Source organism: Tubulanus polymorphus, chromosome 2 (genome assembly GCF_964204645.1).
Source record: "Tubulanus polymorphus chromosome 2, tnTubPoly1.2, whole genome shotgun sequence".
Classification (NCBI taxonomy): domain Eukaryota; kingdom Metazoa; phylum Nemertea; class Palaeonemertea; order Tubulaniformes; family Tubulanidae; genus Tubulanus; species Tubulanus polymorphus.
In genome coordinates, this window is record NC_134026.1 from 4961741 (window position 1) to 4981855 (window position 20115).

Sequence of the window (20115 nt, forward strand, 5' to 3'; positions counted from 1 at the left end):
TATTATGATGATGACTCGCGCATTCATATATATATATATAAATATATATAGATATATATATATATATAAATATGAATATAAGTGAATATATATATATAGATTAATTATATTATATATGTACATGGATTATTTTTGTACAGGAAGAAAACGAGCCTACCGTTTATACGCCACCTATATGTCAACATACGTACCATATATAGATATATAACGTATATGTATGTATGTATGTATGTATGTATGCTGCGCTTCATTGAACTGTTTCAATCTGTTATTATTGTGTTGGTGTCTCCAGTAAGTATGTAATACATGTGTATAATGCCTCGATGCATGTGTATTTGAACGGTGACCGATATAACTTGAGCATCGTACCAATCGGTTTAGCTCACTACATGTACGACGAAATGTGTTTTGACCGAGTATAGGCATGAAGGAGGTAATTCGAAAGTAGAAAAAAACATCCGAGCAAAATCAACTGTTTCATGCCTGTACATACATAGCATAAGTAGTTTGTAAATTAGCCTATTATTCATTTGATATCTGAGGTACATGGTGTCTGAGTGATATTTTTGCCATGGATACAGACAACAATTTGTATAGAACGCTTTATTTTCAACGAATATTCAAAATACGGAGCTTTTTCAACTCGCTCTGCGCCTAGATTTATTGTAAGAGATAATTGACTGCAGGTCATGTGCTACATGGCCTGAATCCGTAGTTAGACTGCATTTACTTATGTTATGGCTACTTTATCACTGCTAGAAGATTTTATAAGAAGCTTCTTAGACGAGAGTTAAAAAATCGTAGCGAAACTCTGAACCGGCAAATTGAATATCACTTAGGGTCCTGTGTCCTAATGATCGAGATTTCTCTATTGCGAGCACTATTTTTTCTATTTGTTCGAAGATGAATGAGAAAGATAGCATTTATGTTTGTATGTTTCAATTATTTGAGGTTTGTTTTCGAGTCGATTTCTTTCCAATCGGTGCCGCAGTTCTTTAGAAAATAATCAAATGAATGAAATACGGTGGCCTTCATCATCGGCAAATATTACCTGGTCGTTATTAATGAACATCGTCCGTGTTGTGTGTAAATGTGTCACTTTCATACGCTTAAAATGTAATTACGAAGAACAAATATGTGTTTGAATTGAATGAGAAATAACTAACTATCGATAACGAAATTAATGGTGCATACAAACCATGCACTTACAAGTATGATTTGAATGAACATAACATACGTGTAGAAAAATATATATATATATGAAGAACTTCATCATAACTTATCATGTATTAGTTTGAATTTTTTGTACCGAAATCTTCCTGCAAGTGATGATGTTGTCATAGTCAACAATAACAATAATGATAATGATAATTATATTAATAAAATCGTTACTCATAGTAGATAGTACAATTCATGTGCATGCGTGTGCCGTGGGGACGTTACACTTATCAACTGAAAAACTACACGACACAAAAATGAGACTGAAAGCATTTTACCATAACAAAAAATGGCTATTGATAATTGTTTTGTTACGTATGTACAATTGGAAACTAAGTTTCTGCTATATTAAGATGACAATAACCGTATATGATTATTTTTGACAATCAACTTAACGATTTGCGCATAGTTTCTACAGGTGGTATTTTCATTTGCTACAATATATATATTCCAAGTGTAGTGTGTGCCATTTTGTGGTTTGCTGCTGCTGCTACTTGTCTAGGTCATTCGAGGGCAATTTCACAATTATGTTACTAACATATGATATCTGATATATATCATCATTAGACAAAACTTGTTATTAGCGCGAAGTGATTTCTTCAGCCATTTTCATTTCGATTTCAGACAGACATCTTTGACAGTCTCATTCTTTTATTTGAAATATATACAGTATACAGGGCCTCATCATCAAATGAGGTGCTAAAAGTAGAAATATGCCTTCTTGTCCTTTATTGAAATTTGATGAATCATTGAAAATACGTGTTATATGGTATATCCTTTTCCTTCCTCGAAAAAAATGCCCTTTCTTGCAGGTGAGGCTCTGGTCCCTGGAATGTTCCCAAATTCAGCAAATTGATGAAAAAGGTGTCACATGCCTAGTTAGAAAAAGGCAATCGTGGCGTAGATTTTATGTATGATTATCAACACTAACCTATTATCGTAATATGTTTTCAGCTAGTACCGGTAGTTATCAGGTTTTGAAGTAGGACTTTTCATTCTACTTCTCAAATGACAATGTCTTCATGAATTATCAACCATACGTATTTTGTGATTTTATAGTCATTATTAAAGACCATTTTGGCGGACTTCTTATATAAGTGACTTCATTCAACACAGGTCAAGCATGCGGCCTAATAATACAGCGGAATTTCATTTGTTCTATAAATGTGTCTGTCTTATGCTCATCATTTTCTAAACGGATCAAAACAAGCCCTCCGAGGAAATTGAATTGATTGTGTGTGTGTGTTAACATGAATGGAATATTTGTAACTATAGACATAATTACAGCATGCTATGATGTAACTAAAGAAAATGTTCATTAGTATTGTCATGACTTGTGTAAATACAAATCCATTCGTTATGATTTTTGGATGATTGCAGTAAAACTTTGTGTAACTTGGACAGAAAGGGACCAAAAGATCTTTTCCGAGCTCAGAGGTGTCTGGTTTAGGGATGGTTTATGAATGATAATGGTGTGGAGGAGATGCTTATGTGTCCGAGTTAAACAAAGATTTCTGCGTTTCATTTCAACTAAATTTCGAAAACTATAGCATGGTAGTGTAAGCCTAATGGTAGAACTAGGTCAGTTCATTAACATTCTGTACAATACCTTAATGAAATGACAAAAAGGTCAAAAGAAATCATACGTTGAAAATTGAAGACTGTTTCTAAAACGGTCCACTAAATTCCCTTGGTACTGATTAACTGAAAATACGATCGTGATTTTATTTGAATCGATGTTATTTTTAAACTACATGTATGTAAACGATTTGTTTTGTGTTTTACATTGAATCGGTATCCCACCAGAATTTCTGAAAACTGTATAAATCCCTCTGTGGTTTATTACGAATTGCTCAATTAGGAGGCAGAAAGCATATACGGTTTCTAAAAGCTGGTACTGTTTATGGAGATAAATTCAAAAGGCTGGGTCTTTGTATTTATAGTACATGTATTTATGACTGTGGCACCCATTCTGAGGTGTCTTAGAGTTTAGAGTTTGAGCAATTCGTTTTTTTTTCAAAGGGATGATTCTCTTGACAGTATTTCCGACTAAAAAGTACATTATTGTAAGTAAAGTAAAGTTTGGTTTTATTCGATGTGAAAACTGACTGGACGAAATATATCGATACATATTTTAGTTCTCTTGTGATGATAATGATATTGTTATATTGAATGAAAAATTAAATACAAATGAATTGTCTAGTTATTTAAATAAAAAAAGAGTTATGTAGTTTTTGGTCTGGTCGATATTGTTGTCCAGATCCCAATGATAACTTATAGATCTTTGTGTACGTAAATTACAGCAGCTGCTGTGAATCATTTTTATTGTTACTCAATAAAGTCATGCCTCTTCTAAAATTTTTTTTTCATGTTTTCAATTCTTCTTAAGCATTCAGTGTCATTTCTGCTGTAGACCCCCCTCAGACCACAGGGGTTTGGCGATGGGCTTGGATTTTATTTCCGGGTTGTTGATAATCTCGCGAGAATGGCGCTAAATATGAACTGCGAATAAATTCAAAATATCACGGAAATACCTTGTGTTTATATTGTTTATTTATCCGCTATAAAGTTCTGATAAACAATTGGTCGTTAAGAATCATTATCAGACGGTCGTCATGCTTTACTATATAAAATCACAAGGGATGAAACGCCAGGCCTCCGCTGTACTTAAATTTTCAGCCAGAAAGTTGGGACAGTCACGTGACATTCTGATGACGTCATCGCATTTAAAACTTCAACACGAAAAGTTAACATATTCACAGACCGATATCAATTGTCAGATTATGATTCATATGAAATAAATAACTTATAAGGAATAAATTATGACGAAATATATAATTCATAGTAAAAAAATGCATTTGAATGTAAGTTATTCTCAAATATTTTTCGTATCATAGTTTCCATCTTATATGCTTCAGGTTCGCGTTCAGTCAAATAAGAAGCGTTAAGTCACGTGACTGTCCCAACTTTCTGGCTGGCACAACTCTGAAGGCGTTTCATCCCTTGTTCTTTTATATAGTAGCGTGACGACCGTCTGATAATGATTCTTAACGACCAATTGTTTATCGAAACTTTATAGCGGATAAATAAACAATATAAACACAAGGTATTTCCGTGATATTTTGAATTTATTCGCAATTCATATTTAGCGCCATTCTCGCGAGATTATCAACAACCCGGAAATAAAATCCAAGCCCATCGCCAAACCCCTGTGCCTCAGACGAATTAACTGTTCAACTTAAGATGTATTTTCTGACAACTCTATCTCGAACAATCAACCCACTGCTTCACTATACATGTACCATAAGATGCTGTCGTAATGCCCATTGTTCTTAACACGCTGGGCTGTTGCATTCGTCTGTCTGCAGACGGAATCAAGTTATTTTGGGAAGTTTTGAAGACGCTTTTATGGATTGTCTTGATATTTGCTTTATACATGTACCCTAGACTCATCTTCAGCCAAGGACTGGCCAGGTCAGAATCGAGATGCTTGTTGATTGTTCGCCGAAAATCGGCACTACACATTTTTGAAGTCTGGGAACTTATGAAGTTGATTGTAAGTATTAGCACTGTCATAGGATACATCTCCTCACATGGAATTTGGGATAACCCAATGTTGAACATGCTGGCATGCATGTGGCAACAGGTTCGAGTCCCTCGGGCTAGGAAAACGTACGTACCTAGGGTTAGGAAGGTGTGTATTACCATGGATTCTAAACGTTTTCGAGTAATACATAAAAGTGAAAATAACTTCAACGGAATAAGACTTCGCTGCTATATTTAGATTTAATTCAGTAACATTTATATTTTTCACAAATAATAAACTTTCACAAAATCTAAATAAATTGTTTCATTCTGTATATTGTGTTTCTGTTACGAGTACTGGTACATTGTCTGACAGTCGTGCTCTCTGACAGTCAGCACACTCTCAGATCTTATTTCATCATCAATCTGTCTCTCAGGATCAATGGATTTCATACATATAACCGAAATTCGTTACCTATCCCATTTGCAGAAATTATAGCAACATTTATGGGGGACCTCTTCTTCACTCTAACGTTGGTACTATTTTTGGGATCCGGCCCTACGCATCTTCGAGCTACTTACCTAATTGTGGTCTGATGCCATAATGAAAACAGGCAATCGACGTGTTTATTTTTGTAAAACCGACAATAGAAATTCTAAATTCTCAAACAGCTAAAAAGATCTATTTGCGAGTCTTTTGTACTAGACTGGTAACCGGTCTCATTTGAGACCGGTAACCAGTCTAGCAGAATTCGACAGGCAACCAGTCTATACTTGTACGCGTTGTGCGATATACGCAATGTGTGGAGCCACTTCAGAATCCAAAATCCAAAATTTAATTTTCTAAAATGTATTGATTTAATTTTCTCTACGTGCCACTAATAATACTGCTAACTAATGAAAAAGAAATTTACAATAGTCAGCGGCTAAAACGAGATACTACTGCCTGGCTACTACTGCTGAAAATTAGCCACAATCAACATTCAACAACAACAAACAACAACAAATTCACAATCCAAGTCAAAAAAGAGGATGAAATTATGAAAGAAAGCTGAGGGAGCCTGAGGAGGGAAGGATCATGTTCTTGTTGGGTAACAGTGTCCGTAAACCACCAGCGTCATATTCCAGGAATGATGTTATGTTGCCATTAGTTCGGTACCGTAGTAGTAACTGTTGGATCTGTAGTAAATAATCAAACTTGACAGGTCACTCTGACTGCTGTCGATTTTGAATTTTATCTTTATCGATGTATGATGGATACAAATAGAAAGAGGAAGTACAGCAGTATCAGTGATTTCAATAGTGCGGTTACAAAGCTAGTAGAGGACAATGAAACTATTACCATGTCCAGTATCACGACCAAAAAAGTATCATCAGTGTTAATGGCATCAAAGACCCCCAATCGTAAAACCGAAAATCCTGTGAGACTGGTTAGTTCATTTCTAGTGTTCTTTTCAATTTTGAAGATGTTTTATTATTTATTCAATGGTTTAGCCTCAAGTAGGCTATAGTCCATTGTTTTTGTGTGATATTTTGCTTATTCTGTTGGGTACATACCTCATTAGGTAGTTCAACTGAATATCCGATATTATTCTGTTATTGTGATCGCACAAGAAAAGGTAACTTCATTTCCTAGGCATACTTACAATGTTCAAATTCAGGAAATTTCACAAAACGGAGACATTTCACCTGATATATATATATATATATAGCCTAATATCGAATATTCAGTCATTGTCTGCGAATTTTGTGGTCATCTTAAGAAGTAATGTACCCCAAAGAGTAAGCATAATGTCCCAGAAGAACAGTTCTTGTCCATTAATAAACGTACTATAGTCATCATTCTTGTAGATTCTATTTTCTTTCTATATGCTACACATTCCTTCTACCAGTCAATGAAAATTGTTTTCATGTTCCAGCAGGATTCTGTTATATTGTCCCCTGGGCTGAACGACAGTGATTTAGAACTAGCCGGCATTGACATTGATCGACTTCAGCAAGATTACGAAAGTCAGCGAAGTCAGGTTGTTAATTTGCTACGAATTGAGTAAAGTGCAACATTTGTAGCAAAGTTGGTAATAATGCAGTAGTTCAGAACTCGCTTGATTCGGATCATTTGAGACTGATGAAATTAATCTGGTTCATGAGAAATGCAAATAACATAATGATATTTTATGTACCGGACAATTATGTAAAGGTGAACTGTAATGATATTGGGATAAGATCTAAATCCAGATTAGATTGATATGGATAAGTGGGTTTGACAATGGTATGTCTATTTTTGATGTAAAATTCGTTTACAATGCCACCATTGGGACGGATGAAAAGTATGGCATTATAACGAATTTGGCATTATAGAGAATAGTATTTTTATTGAATTTGAGTTTGAGAAATTTTTACTATATTCTAGAATACTGGAGGTTCTGTCACTGAAATCGGGGATCGCACGTACAAAACTGATATCCTCGATGAAATCTTCGCCGATGAAGAAAAAATTAATTCGAAACGAAGGCCATCACCGCGATGTAAAAAGTCTGTCCTTGGAAAAGGCGTCGAAAAGAAACCGGTTATTGTTAGCAGTAATGGGAACTCTGACGAGTTGAACGGTTCATTGCCTTTATTCGAATCAGATGACGATATTTGGCCCACTTCTGAACCTCCGATTGAGAGAAAAATGGTTGGTGTCTGTGATAATAATTCGAAACATTCCGTCGAAGGCATTTCTGTGATTGAGACTGAATCGACTGATTCTGTTTCCGACGATAGATTCCGTCCGATTCGAGTTTCCGAGCAGACGCCTCGACCGGCGACGTCAATAGCTTCACGAATTCGAAGGTCATTGCAGAACAATGCGAAACAGACGACTCCGCAGAACAATCGAATCGAAATGCTGCGACGAGAAGTCATTAAGCGGACCAACGAAGAGGTGGCTAATATTAAAGAAACTACAGTTGATTGGGCGCGCGGTCCCTTCTTCGGATTACCGAGCAAAGTCAAAGGATTATTTGAGAAGCACCGTGGCATTAAATCACTTTATGGTAATATTAGTAGCTTTTTCTTTAACACAGGATCAACTGAAGACTTAAGTCACTAGAGAATTTATCGATAAGTGAAACAAACGTAATACCCAAAAAAAGTAGAATCTTGTTACAAATCCAGAAATAGAATGATTTGCCTACAATAATCTGTTGCAAATGAGAAAATATTGTTTATCAACAGGATGCTGCTTTTGGCTATGAGTTCTGATGCTCCAAACTGAAATGTTGATTTTATTGACCTAATGTGAATAGATATTTAGGGATATTTATATTTTCTCTTTAAGCGTGGCAAGAAGAGTGTCTGAATCTTCCCGCAGTCCGTAACGGAAGTAATCTTATTTATTCATTGCCTACGAGCGGTGGCAAGACGCTAGTAGCTGAAATCTTAATGCTGCAACAGATCCTGTGCCACAAAAAGGATGCTATCTTAATCCTTCCATTTGTGTCGATCGTGCAAGAAAAGGTAAGCTTTGATTTTTAACACGTTCGCTGCCGCTGCGATGATACGTTTGCCCCAGTGCAAATTTTGAAAGTGAATAGGAGGAATCAGGCACGCGTTTACTTGAGTATATTGCCAGTGTAATGGCACTGGTGACAGAACCGGAAGTATGAGTATAGTCGTACCTGGCAGCAAATGTGTCAAACTGTTGGAATATCAATAACGAACCGATAAAGCAGATAAAGTTTGCCATACAGAGATTACTTAACAAAAGTTACAGTTACGCTGTCATTAAAGTGAAACCTATCTACACCTATTCCTTACGTTATTCACCCTATCTATGCCAATTCCTTACATTGATAATCTATCTATACCTATTGCTAATTTCATTTCAGGTAAAGGGCCTGTCAGCATTCGCTGTAGACCTCGATTTCTTAATGGAAGAATACGCCGCTAGCAAGGGTGCTTTCCCACCGAGAAAACGTCGCAAACATAACTCCATATACATAGCTACAATTGAGAAATCCAACACATTGATCAGCTGTTTGATCGAACTAAAACGATTGTGCAATATTGGACTAGTAGTCGTTGATGAGGTATTGTTTAGAAGTTTATTTTACATTGCGTCGAATATCCAAAATAGCTTAAATGGAATTCCTGAATATCTGCTTAGGCCACAATTTGTTTCTCAGTTAAGACTTTGAATGCCAATTTTACTACTCAAACACATCTTGAAGTTTAAGTAAATTTTTGGAACTCCTTCCATTCATAATCTTATTATAGTTGTCCTAGTTCCACCACCAAGGAAAGCATCTTTTTAGAGGGGCATAAAGGGTGTCTGGTTAAATTAGAATGAATGCTTTGATTGATTCACAGTTTTCATTCTCAGTTACATATGCTTGGTGAAGGTGGTAGTCGAGGCGCTACACTGGAGGTTGCATTAACCAAACTTCTTCACGCTGAAGGTAAAAATGATACGCCCGTCTAGTCTTGCTATTTTGACACACCGAGAACTCTTCTGCGATTAATTAGAAAATTAGAAAAATTAGAAAAAAAATTTTTGTCTTTAAGAATCCCCGCAGATAGTTGGAATGAGTGCAACGCTGAGTAATATTTCAGATCTTACCACATTCTTGCGTGCAGAATTGTACACGAATGATTTCCGACCAGTAAGTCCTTGACGCGAATCTGCTTGAGAAATATTCTTTCATCCTACGAAACACATTTACTAACAGTTGTCAAATTGTTTGCTTTTATTTCAAGGTTAAGCTGGTAGAGTATGTTAAGGTGGAGGATAATATATTTGAGGTGAAGAAGAATGTACTTTGTCCTGATGATGTATTGCATCACAAACGAATAGTAACTTTCCCTGTATGTTAAACGCATTTGATTCCGGCATAGAAAATATATAAAAAAATGAGACATTTGTAGGCTCCTCTGAATTAAATTTAAAACTTAAATTAATCTTTTGATAGTACGACCTGCAGATGAGACGTCGAGATCCTGATCATTTACTCGGATTGGTTTTGGAAGTCGTGCCGACCTATTCCTGTCTCGTATTCTGTCCTACGAAGAAGAATTGCGAGAACGTTGCCGTAATGCTCTGTGATTTGATACCGAAGTAAGATTCAGGATCAACGATTTATCGATGTGTTTGCGTGATGGAGGATTGCATACTTAATGAATGATTTCAGAAACACTGTTTCAATATTATCTCGTAAAATAAGACCATTGAATCAAATTATTATAACTAATTTCAGAGATATAGAAGTTCAAAATACCATCGAGGATATCGGTTTCTTTTAAGTGTTGATACGAGAATGAATGCATTTAGTAGTGTTATGATTAAGCAATGATAACACTACCCAATAGTTCAGTTAACCATAGTTTTGTCTTATTTACTTAGATTATTAAGGTATTTTCACTAGTGCGCTATGGATTATGCATTCATGAAATACATACCATACGTAAGTTCCACCTGATAGTTTATCGTACTATTTCAGGGAGATTTTGCAAGTGAAACAAAACGAAAAGAAGATCCTGTTGCAACAACTGAAAGACGATAATAACGGGAAACTGTGTCCGATCCTGCAGCGTACAGTGCGGTATGGTATCGCGTATCACCACAGCGGTCTAACCGGAGATGAGAGGAAACTAATCGAAGATGCCTATTCAGCTGGCACGCTTTGTACGTTAACATGTACATCTACTTTAGCAGCGGGTGTAAATCTTCCTGCGAAAAGGTCAATATCCAATACAAGTATCATGCCTTCTTTAACTAGTTCCTAGTTTCCTAGTTCTAGTTCTGCCACCATTGCCACTGCAAGTTAACTCAAAGCTGATCCTTATTGTTTGTTAAATGTTTGCACTCTGACAATCGGAATGACACAGTTCCTAATTCTGATTGGCTGGAAATGTAAACAACTCTGCTTCATTTCTCAATGCTCATTGGTCAATTTTGAACAGTGGTTGACCATGGAATTGCCAACTGGGAGATAACTCGTAGTAGCAATTGGGCAAAACCTGTTAGAAATATCGGATAAAACCGTTAAGAAAATTTCTATCAGATTTGACTTCATAAATCTAATATGAGCACAGCTTGTATCTCGAATGTATCGCTTTTCTCGAAGACCAACAATTAAATCTCTTGTGTTGTGTTTGTAGAGTAATCCTTCGTGCTCCGAATGTTGGCGCTGATATGATGTCGAGCAGTCAGTATAAGCAGATGGTCGGACGAGCTGGTCGAGCGGGAATCGACTCATCCGGTGAAAGTATACTCATCGTTAAACCTGCTGAACGTAGGAAGATACTGAATCTGATCAGCGGCCCTATGGACAGCTGTAAAAGCAGTTTGCTGTATGATAACGGCAAGGGAATGCGTGCACTTATCCTATCTCTCATAGGACTCCAGGTGATTTTTTTATGCGGATGAGTAAATAAGGAGTATTTTTTTGAGGTCAGAGAAAGTCCTACATCTACCGTATATGAAAACGTAGGTTTTATAACTTGGATTCTGTGACGTTGATGCATATGTTGTAAAAATGTCCATGTCTGGAAAAAAATTAGTGAGTTGTTCTCTCTTTAGACCTAACATCTTTTTAAGCTGCAAATTGTTAATGAAGTGTTAATACCCCACGTGTAGCGGTTGTGATAATGATATATTAATGAATATTTTGGTTTGCTAGGTGGCGCAATCTACCGAATCAGTCCTATTGTTTATACAGAGTACACTATACTCTGTTCAGTGTGACATTGAGAAGAGGAATGATATATTTCATTTCACGAAAGATGCACTTGAAAAGTTAATAGAAATGAAGTTGATCAGACAGAAAATGGGTGACCCGTCAGCTGCACAGAAACTACTCGAAACAACTCCGCTTGGTCGGGCTGCTTATAAAGGTAGGTTTAATAGAATATCAATATTGATAGCATCAAAAAGATTTGCTCTTTCACAATCAGTTATTACTGAGGGTATGTTTTTAGCCCAAATGGGACCTTAGCCCAAGTGACATGATCTATGATTGCAGTTTCATGGCCATTGGTTTCTGTATATGTTCACCAGGGACGTTGAATAGTGAAATTGTCTGATTGTCAATCATTTCACCGAGTGGGCATGATGTCCCTGGACCCTTTGTTCTTTCTTTACAGGCGGGGTGGATGTCGACAGAGCTAACCAGTTATACAAAGATCTATGTCAAGCCCAAGAATCTCTAGTCATCGCAAATTACTTGCATCTTCTTTATCTAGCAACGCCATACGACATGGTGAACCAAGCAGTTCCGACCTGGATGATTTATCTGCAGCAAGTAATTATCTGTATTAGATTCTAAAAATGTCCAAGGCAATTTCTTCACCATATGATAGTAAAATAATCATACATGTGAAATACATATAATACAATACGTACAGTAGACCTCCTAGGAATTAGCTTGCCTCTGAGAAAGAGCGGAGGCAAGTAGAGTCTACTCTCTGATTTCACTCCTAATCATCAGGGTACAATACAACCTGAGAGCCCTAGCCAAATTGATAATTAGCCTTCTGATTTGTCCGACTCAACTTGCAGATTACTAGGTTGGAGCCGAATGAGTTGAAGGTTGCTACGTTGATAGGCGTTCATGAGTCTTACATTGCAAAGAAAGTGACCGGTCAAACAAAACGAAAGGTATCGACGATGAATCAATTGTTCAGCGGTGCAAAAATCATCGTTATTGCAGCGTTTCACTTCGATAAACTTTCCATTTCAGAATGTGGACGAGTTTATGGTCAATCGATTCTATCTGACGTTAGTTCTGTACGACTTGTGGAAACAAACGCCAGTTTGGGATGTGGCGTTGAAATACCAACTTCCCCGTGGATTCGTGCAGAATCTGTTGACTGCGGCCGCTTCGTTTGCTGCTTGTATTACACACTTTTGCCAGGTAACGTCATTCGATGAACGGCTCAAGCTTGGCCACCGGTTGAAGTTATAACCTCGGTGACTTTCTTTAAATTACTTTCCTTGGTTCTCGGTCACGTTATTTTCCTCTTTAAAAGTTACAAAAACATTAAGTTCTGCGTTACTTGTTACCGGACGTTTTAAGCAGCTGAATTTTACTTAGATTTATGCATTTGGAAAAACCTTCAATTCTCCTCAACTCAGTGTAATGTAATATCTACAGTCCCAGGTGCCATGTCCTAAGGCAGACTTTCCTGTATTCATAATTGTGGTGTACTCTATCGTTTTCTGCAGTATCATTTCATTTGTGAACAAAAAACATTTTTTACATTTTTCATTTCCAGGAATTAGAGGAATTTTGGGCCTATCAAGAACTAATGACCGGTTTTGTGCGCAAGCTGTCATACTGTGTGTCAATGGAGTTGATTCCGCTAATGGAAGTACCTGGTGTTAAACAGGTAGGTATCTTGACTTCGACGTCAGACCTAATGATATCAGGTAATCAAATTTATTTTAAATCATTTATGATATTATCTTTCAGGCTCGTGCGAAACAATTGTTTAAAGCAGGGTATAAATCGTTGACGCATTTATCTCATGCCGATCCTGAAATTCTAGTCAAGTCGATTGAACATATGCCACGGAAGTTAGCGCGGCAGATTGTTGCATCTGCAAAGGTAATTTTTCAGTCCCTGTGGGCTAGTCCATTCGTCCATTGACGGAATCCAGTTATTTGGGAAGTTTTGAAGACGCTTCTATGGATTGTCTTGATATTTGGTTTATACATGCATCTACATAGACACATCTTCAGCTCAAAAACTGGCCCGATCAGAATCAGGACAAGCGACCTGGCCTAGTTCACAATGCTCTTTGTTGGCGTTCTTAGAACTTAATGGAAAATTGTGACCTTCCAGCACTATAAAGTGGAACCTCGTTTACCGCAAACTTCACAGGACCAGATAATACGTTCGTTATAACCGATAGTTCGTTATCTCCAGTATGAAAGTAATTGAATTGTCGTACTTGGGACGAAATTCTACATTTGTTATATCTGACGAATTTTTGTATCCGAGTTCATTGTTACGAGGTTCCACTGTAGCATGTTGAGATTCAATGCAGATTTTTGTACACAGAGAATTTATTCTGTTATTTTGATGTTCCTATCGACCAAGAACTTTCTTTTATGTTGCAGTTATTATTGACAGAGAAAGCGGAAGCATTGAGAGAGGAAGCAGATGAACTTATTGCCACGCCTAAAACACCTTTATTGATATTGGATACTTGAATTTAAATGAATAAATTATACTTTTGAAATTAATAAATTCTTTTGACAATTCTATGTTTTGGAATTATTTTTTATGTTCCTTAGAGAATCCTGCTAGTATGTTCCCTTCAGGGCCCTATCCAGTGCTGATTAGAAAACACTGGGCGTCAAATCAAAGTCTATTGCTAATTGACTGCATGTCTCGGAAGCTGACAAGTCTTTGACCAAATGTAACAGCACCCCATCCTCGCTTGCCAGGGTTTGATTGCTTCCCGCTGAAGCTCTCGCCATTTGTTTTGGCAGGTGAATCAACGATCTCTTTCTTGACGTAAATGGTGAGTGTGTTTGCGTTCGCAAACAAGATGTCACAGTATGGGATGTGTAAATAAAATCGTGTTTCCTCAAGTTGTCTTCGCGATTATATCGATGGTCACGATACGGAACCCGTACGGTACACCTTTTCCCTTCCATGGCGTTTAAAAAGATACGCAAAAGCAAAAGCTCTAGATTACGGGTGCTAAACATATATCTATCAATCGTAAAACTGATTTTAATGCAACTTTATTAATCAAGTGATCGTGTCATATATGCAGCAAAAATATGTAGGGTACGCATATATATTGTGTTATAAATAAGCCACAGTTTACACGACCAACTCATGGCGGGCGAGTAAAAGAAATTACACACGTTGTAATATTTTTGCGGTAATTTTCGTTTCATTGCAGAATAGAACTATTTTTAAGGCGTTTAAAAAAAAAATTACAACGAATGTGATTTTTTATTTGTATGGCCCGAATCAGCCATCGTAGTTGGTCAGCATCCTGTGGCTTTGGTTTTAGTTTCGTGAATTGCGATCCCATATTTTCACAAACGCATACATCCGATTATAAAAGCTAACTATCTAGGTTACGTAAATAGGTACGTAAGAGGTAGTTATCTCGACATACAGAACTGTGCACAAGTATGGTTTATTCAGACTCAAACGTGAAGAAATTATAAAGTACATTAAAATGTTAAACCGTGCCAAAGTATCTCCTTTTCTGACTTCATAAAACGAGTATTTTCATTTTCATGCGTTATTTCCCAAGTGTTTATCCACGGCCCAGGGTTTATGGTGTCACTGCCGTCGTTCTGGAAGAAGAATATACGAATACATTAAATCTCAGATTAACGGTATTTGAAAATTCGTTTAACGATTCTTTTAACGGATTGACATGTCTTGGCGATGTGACAGGATACTGGGGTAACCCAAATATTGTCTGGTATAGAGTTAAATGCGCATCTCGTGTAATTCATTAGACTCAATCTCAATAATTCTAGACTATGAATTAATCTAGACACCTTAAGTTTGAACTGACGACGTGGTCCAAAGAAAGAATCCCAGTCTATTTTTAACGTCGGATCGCTGACCGAACGCATGGGAAGGCCATCTTTTAATCCGTGGAAACCGTACGGTTGAAGCGGCGTCTGCCATCGTAGGTCAACACTCCATCTGATTTTGTCGGATCGATTTGGCAAACTAAGGAGAAAAGAACAAAATGGTGTGAAAAACCGCCCTATGACACAAAGCAGAGAAACTTCAAACCCAATGCACACGATGCGGAGAGAGAAAAGCATGTTCCATGTGTGCGTTTAGAAGAAACACGGTTTCGGGAAATGATGTTTTCGGCATCGTGTTTGATTCCGTGTTTCCCTGTGTCGTTAGTACACGTAGTTGCGGACATGAGAAGTCGTAGCCTAACCTTCGATGTGGAAGCATGTTGTTGAAAAGTATCATGCTACCATATTTTACAGGACAAGTGACGATGTCTTTTTCAACACTGACTCCTTAACAATGATAAAAAGAGAGAAGGAATAGTCGATATATCATTTCAAAACCTTATGTATTTTCATATTTCGTTCATGCGCTAACCTAGCGTTTTCTCCATTTCTTTTTCGTCCAGTTCGACATACCAAGTATTTTTCCAGCAGCCAGTGTGTTTGGCGATAAGCCCTTTGCGATGCCCCGCCCGAATCAATTGTAGGCATCCATTACTTTCGTCGGCATCTAGAAACGGGATCCACGCTGTCGGTTGATGAACTATGTAGGAATCGCGATCCAAATAAGCTACATCTGAAGCAGGATAACGCACCATGTATATATGTAAGAAATGTTCAACATTATATTGTCATATAATCAATTTTCCAACCTTTTTCCAAGTTACACAGGGAAAGGAGTTAGTAGGTTTGACACAGTACCTTGGTGCCAGGGAACAGTCGATGTAGTGTTTTTGGGGGTTTTAGTTCGTAAGTTCCACACAGGGTGACCGGCGATATCTGGACCAATCAATTGTTCGATTATGTTTAGGAGACGATCGTTCGACCAGAGTTTGCGAATAATCTAAAGGTTTAACGATACTAAATGTTACTAGGTCCGATTGTGATAGATATATATTTGATTCGATCTGTAGATCTTTAAACCTTGAGACACATAAATACTCACCTCCGGCATTTCGCCGAATTTATGTAAGATAACATTTGCACCGGGATATTCGTTTTCGATGAGCGTCAAACGTTCGAAAAACGATGCGGATTTGTACGTATCTAAATGTAAGAGATTTAAAAAAAACAATCATCGCACGTTCAAATCCCCAGTTAGTATATATTTGATTAGGCATTAAGTCCAACCTTTGATCTTTCCATTGGCGTACAAAACATCGGCCAATTCGTCAACAAATTCATTAATTGCATCTCTGCATGGATCTAATTCGTTTACTACGTCGAAAAAGTCATCGACCACAAGAAAACCCTTTGAAGAAAAGTTCAATCTCGTTCATTAGGCTCAGGGTCCCAGGCATTTGGTGCAATGGCGGATTCAGGGTACCTCACATGCCTCATGTGAGGTACTAGAAAAAAATCTGAAATGCCCTTCATGGAATGGTAGATAAACTTCCAAATGAATTTGAAAACTTTTCAAACGATTCATCAAGCAAGATTTCCTGAGGGTGTGCCTCAAACAAATTGTTTCCACGGTCCCGCATGGTGTTTCGAATATTCAATCGTACGCATTGAGTAAAAACAACAAGAATGGCTGAAAATTACTTATGCTGTCCATTGCCGGGGTTGATTCCTGCTTCTTTTTTTGGAAGCAAAACGCCTTTTTTCTTTGAGGCAGTCGAAATTGGACCCTGGATTCGCCCCTGGAAAGATTCATTGAACTAAAACTGGCCCGGAAAACTGGCCACTATATTGAGCAGCGTAGTGAAATTCAGAGGACTTACCTCACTGAAGTAATGTTGAATCTGCTGAGATGACAGTTGACCTGGCTTCTTTTCCAGCGGCTGTTTTGGTGGAACAGTAAACAGTTCTGGACATGGATAGCTCAATGCCGACATTTTACGTGCGCTAAACACTACTGTTTTTCAGTTCCGAGGCTAAATATTGCTGATATTCAGTCCTGAGTACTGCTGTACGGTCGGCTGTGCGGTTATACACTGCGATGTATTTTATGGCAGCCGCGCTCGCATATGTGGGACTATGCCGCTCAGATAAACAGATAAAGCACTTGTGCTATTGGAAAATGGGGTTTGTAGACAATGTACACGCGTCAGGAAAAACGCGGTCGTAGCCTCTAGTCACAAGTGACATCGGACACTAGGTCATGCCTTAAGATTGGGAAAAAATTCCAACATCATTAAGGTATCTGAGAATGATGCATTGAGCCGTCACCTGTCTTGATCTTTTCAATGTCACACAATTTCCGGTACTAAGGTGGTGAATACTATATATGCATTTTAGTCGAGTGGGTGGGTTCATAAAGAGTAAGTCAACCCAGCCTTCCTAGTGACATCCTTGCTGACCTCATTGATTTCTGGGAGAACGAATGGCAGCATTAGAAGATAATTTATTCTATTCTTTTTCAAATAAAGTGCCCCATTCCAATTTTCAGGTCCTACACCTCAAAGAATCCTAGATCCGCCCTCGTATTTGAAACAGTCGGCAACTGCAAATGTCGACATCAAATTTATCAGTTTGATCAGTGGTTTTATTAAGCATTTATTTCATTATCATTAAAGTAATTCGCTATATAATTTGACAGAGATATTCAAGCGTCGCCCGCATGCCAAAATATTTCCTTTGTTGTCTTTAAGTTCCAACGAGTATGTTCATTTTCATGCGTTATTTCCCAAAGCTTCATCCACGGCCCAACGGCAATGGCGTCACTGCCGTCGTTCTGAAAGCAGAAAAACCATTAACTATTGACTATCAGGGACATTAATTTCGATATTTTGAAAATTATTTTCAACACGTTAAAATCTTATCGGCGATAAGCGAAACTCATGACTTGTGTATTGTATTGTCTAAAAGAGATCGAAGGGGTTGTTTATCTCAAACTTTATAATCTATGTTATACTTCATGAATTTCACATATCTTAATAATTAAAACTACACCTTAAGTTTCAACTGACGACGTGGTCCGAAGTAAGTATCCCAGTCTATTTTAAAGGTCGGATCGCTGGCCGAACGCATAGGAATGCCATCTCTTAATCCGTGGAAACCGTACGGTTGAAGCGGCGTCTGCCATCGTAGGTCTAAACTCCATCTAATTTTTTCGGATCGGTTAGGTAAACTGAAAGAACAATTAATGTTGTGGGGATGAAAAACGGCAAACAACACAAATCAATAGAAAATGCGCCTCTTGCAAACCCCTCAAAGTTTCCACATATACATGTACCTCGCCTCGCTCATGTTATAAGGTTATTCTACCTTACATTCTGAATGAATAAGTTGAAGCTGTTTATGAGAAAGAGTCCCTACCTTCGATGCGGAAGCATGTTGTTGAATAGTAGCATACCGCCGTATCTTATTGGACAGGTGACGATATCTTTTTCAACATCGACTCCTTACAACAGCAACAGAAAAAACATATGAGCTATATATACTCTATCAACAAATACTATACATTATATCGTATTTCGTTCATACACTAACCTAGCGTTTTCTCCATTTCTTTTTCATCGAGTTCGACGTACCAAGTATTTTTCCAGCAGCCAGTGTGTTTAGCTACAAGCCCTTTGCGATGCCCCGCGCGCATCACTTGAAGGCACCCATTGCTTTCGTCGGCATCTAAAAGCGGGATCCACGCTGTCGGTTGATGGACTATGTAGGAATCGCTATCCAAATAAGCTACATCTAAAACAGGATGATACCAATTATCAGTTGCACATCGTAGCCCGGTTGATGTTATCCGTGGCTATTAATTGAGCAAGAGCTTTCGAAATTTCAAAATACAGTATGTACCTTGGTGCCATGGAACTGTAGTGGCAGTGTTTTTCGGGGTTTTAGTTCGTAAGTTCCACACAGGGTGACCGGCGATATCTGGACCAATCAATTGTTCAATCATGTTAAGGAGACGATCGTTCGACCACAGTTTGCGAATAATCTGATATATTCACAAACGAATATTGTGGAAAAGAAATCTCTCTTATAGGAATTTTGAATTTGATGACAGGAAGGTTCGAATCCATCGATCCACTCACCTCCGGCATTTCGCCGAATTTATGTAAGATAACATTTGCACCGGGATATTCCTTTTCGATTAGCGTCAAACGTTCGAAAAACGATGCGGATTTATACGTATCTGAATTCAAGAGATTAGAAACAACTTTAAGATGCACATTTTATCTTCATATTTAATTCTGTGGGGCATGAGAGCCTTTGATATACAGAGTATATACATGACATTATAGTTCCAACCTTCGATCTTTCCTTCCGCGTAGAGAACATTTGTCAATTCATCAACCAACTCATCAATTGCATCTTTGCATGGATCCAATTCGTTAGTTACGTCGAAGAAGTCATCAACCACTAGAAAACCCTTTAGAAAAAGTTCCGTCTCTTATATCGTAAAACGTAGGCTTATGATCTATTTACTAAGTTCTTTTTCTCCAGGATCCCAGGCATTTGGTGCAACGGTGTAGATTTCTCGACTTAAAACTGGCCACTGTATTGAGCAGAGTAGTGAAATTCAGATGACTTACCTCACTGAAGTACTGTTGAATCTGCTGAGATGACAGTTGACCGGGCTTCTTTTCCAGCGGCTGTTTCGGTTGAACAGTAAACAGCTCCGGGCAAGGATAGCTCAATACCGACATTTTACGTGCGTGAATAACCAATGTAGTACTGCAGATTGCTGTAATCAGTATGACACCACACTG

The 20115-nt window shown here is 37.8% G+C and overlaps 3 protein-coding genes across 5 annotated transcripts; 1 reads left to right on the plus strand and 2 right to left on the minus strand.

Annotated features, from left to right (window-relative positions):
- Positions 1 to 5569: 5569 nt before the first annotated feature.
- Positions 5570 to 13971, plus strand: LOC141899210 (helicase POLQ-like). 3 transcript variants are annotated; one of them, XM_074785377.1, is made up of 18 exons: positions 5570 to 6173; positions 6663 to 6767; positions 7154 to 7781; positions 8066 to 8244; positions 8616 to 8816; positions 9110 to 9185; positions 9292 to 9389; positions 9484 to 9591; positions 9696 to 9841; positions 10224 to 10463; positions 10885 to 11131; positions 11406 to 11619; positions 11869 to 12026; positions 12284 to 12382; positions 12465 to 12638; positions 13000 to 13113; positions 13197 to 13331; positions 13847 to 13971. In XM_074785377.1, the coding sequence occupies exons 1-18, from the start codon at positions 5994 to 5996 to the stop codon at positions 13937 to 13939; spliced, it is 3195 nt and encodes a 1064-aa protein (XP_074641478.1). In that variant the 5' UTR covers positions 5570 to 5993; the 3' UTR covers positions 13940 to 13971. The 3 variants fall into 3 exon arrangements, with proteins under 3 accessions (XP_074641478.1, XP_074641479.1, XP_074641480.1); XM_074785378.1 differs by having other exon boundaries at positions 6666 to 6767; XM_074785379.1 differs by lacking the exon at positions 5570 to 6173 and having other exon boundaries at positions 6726 to 6753; positions 13847 to 13969.
- A 478-nt stretch (positions 13972 to 14449) lies between these two features.
- On the minus strand, positions 14450 to 17446 carry LOC141899211 (uncharacterized). The gene is made up of 8 exons (XM_074785380.1): positions 17179 to 17446; positions 16586 to 16706; positions 16401 to 16501; positions 16157 to 16298; positions 15831 to 16031; positions 15661 to 15745; positions 15260 to 15437; positions 14450 to 15049 (listed from the first exon to the last, which is right to left on the minus strand). The coding sequence occupies exons 1-8, from the start codon at positions 17290 to 17292 to the stop codon at positions 14924 to 14926; spliced, it is 1068 nt and encodes a 355-aa protein (XP_074641481.1). The 5' UTR covers positions 17293 to 17446; the 3' UTR covers positions 14450 to 14923.
- A 489-nt stretch (positions 17447 to 17935) lies between these two features.
- LOC141899822 (phytanoyl-CoA dioxygenase domain-containing protein 1 homolog) lies at positions 17936 to 20115 on the minus strand. The gene is made up of 8 exons (XM_074786372.1): positions 19939 to 20115; positions 19655 to 19775; positions 19438 to 19538; positions 19199 to 19340; positions 18890 to 19090; positions 18716 to 18800; positions 18350 to 18527; positions 17936 to 18131 (listed from the first exon to the last, which is right to left on the minus strand). The coding sequence occupies exons 1-8, from the start codon at positions 20050 to 20052 to the stop codon at positions 18003 to 18005; spliced, it is 1071 nt and encodes a 356-aa protein (XP_074642473.1). The 5' UTR covers positions 20053 to 20115; the 3' UTR covers positions 17936 to 18002.

Coding starts and splice junctions, on each gene's coding strand:
- LOC141899210 (XM_074785377.1), top strand. CDS start 5,994: ATGATGGATACAAATAGAAAGAGGAAGTACAGCAGTATCAGTGATTTC. Junction 9,390..9,483: donor ACACGAATGATTTCCGACCA/GTAAGTCCTTGA, acceptor TTTTATTTCAAG/GTTAAGCTGGTAGAGTATGT. Junction 12,027..12,283: donor GGATGATTTATCTGCAGCAA/GTAATTATCTGT, acceptor CTCAACTTGCAG/ATTACTAGGTTGGAGCCGAA.
- LOC141899211 (XM_074785380.1), bottom strand. CDS start 17,292: ATGTCGGCATTGAGCTATCCATGTCCAGAACTGTTTACTGTTCCACCA. Junction 16,299..16,400: donor AATTCGGCGAAATGCCGGAG/GTGAGTATTTAT, acceptor TTAAACCTTTAG/ATTATTCGCAAACTCTGGTC. Junction 15,438..15,660: donor AACATGCTTCCACATCGAAG/GTTAGGCTACGA, acceptor TTTTCTCCTTAG/TTTGCCAAATCGATCCGACA.
- LOC141899822 (XM_074786372.1), bottom strand. CDS start 20,052: ATGTCGGTATTGAGCTATCCTTGCCCGGAGCTGTTTACTGTTCAACCG. Junction 19,539..19,654: donor CGCGGAAGGAAAGATCGAAG/GTTGGAACTATA, acceptor TCTTGAATTCAG/ATACGTATAAATCCGCATCG. Junction 19,341..19,437: donor AATTCGGCGAAATGCCGGAG/GTGAGTGGATCG, acceptor TGAATATATCAG/ATTATTCGCAAACTGTGGTC.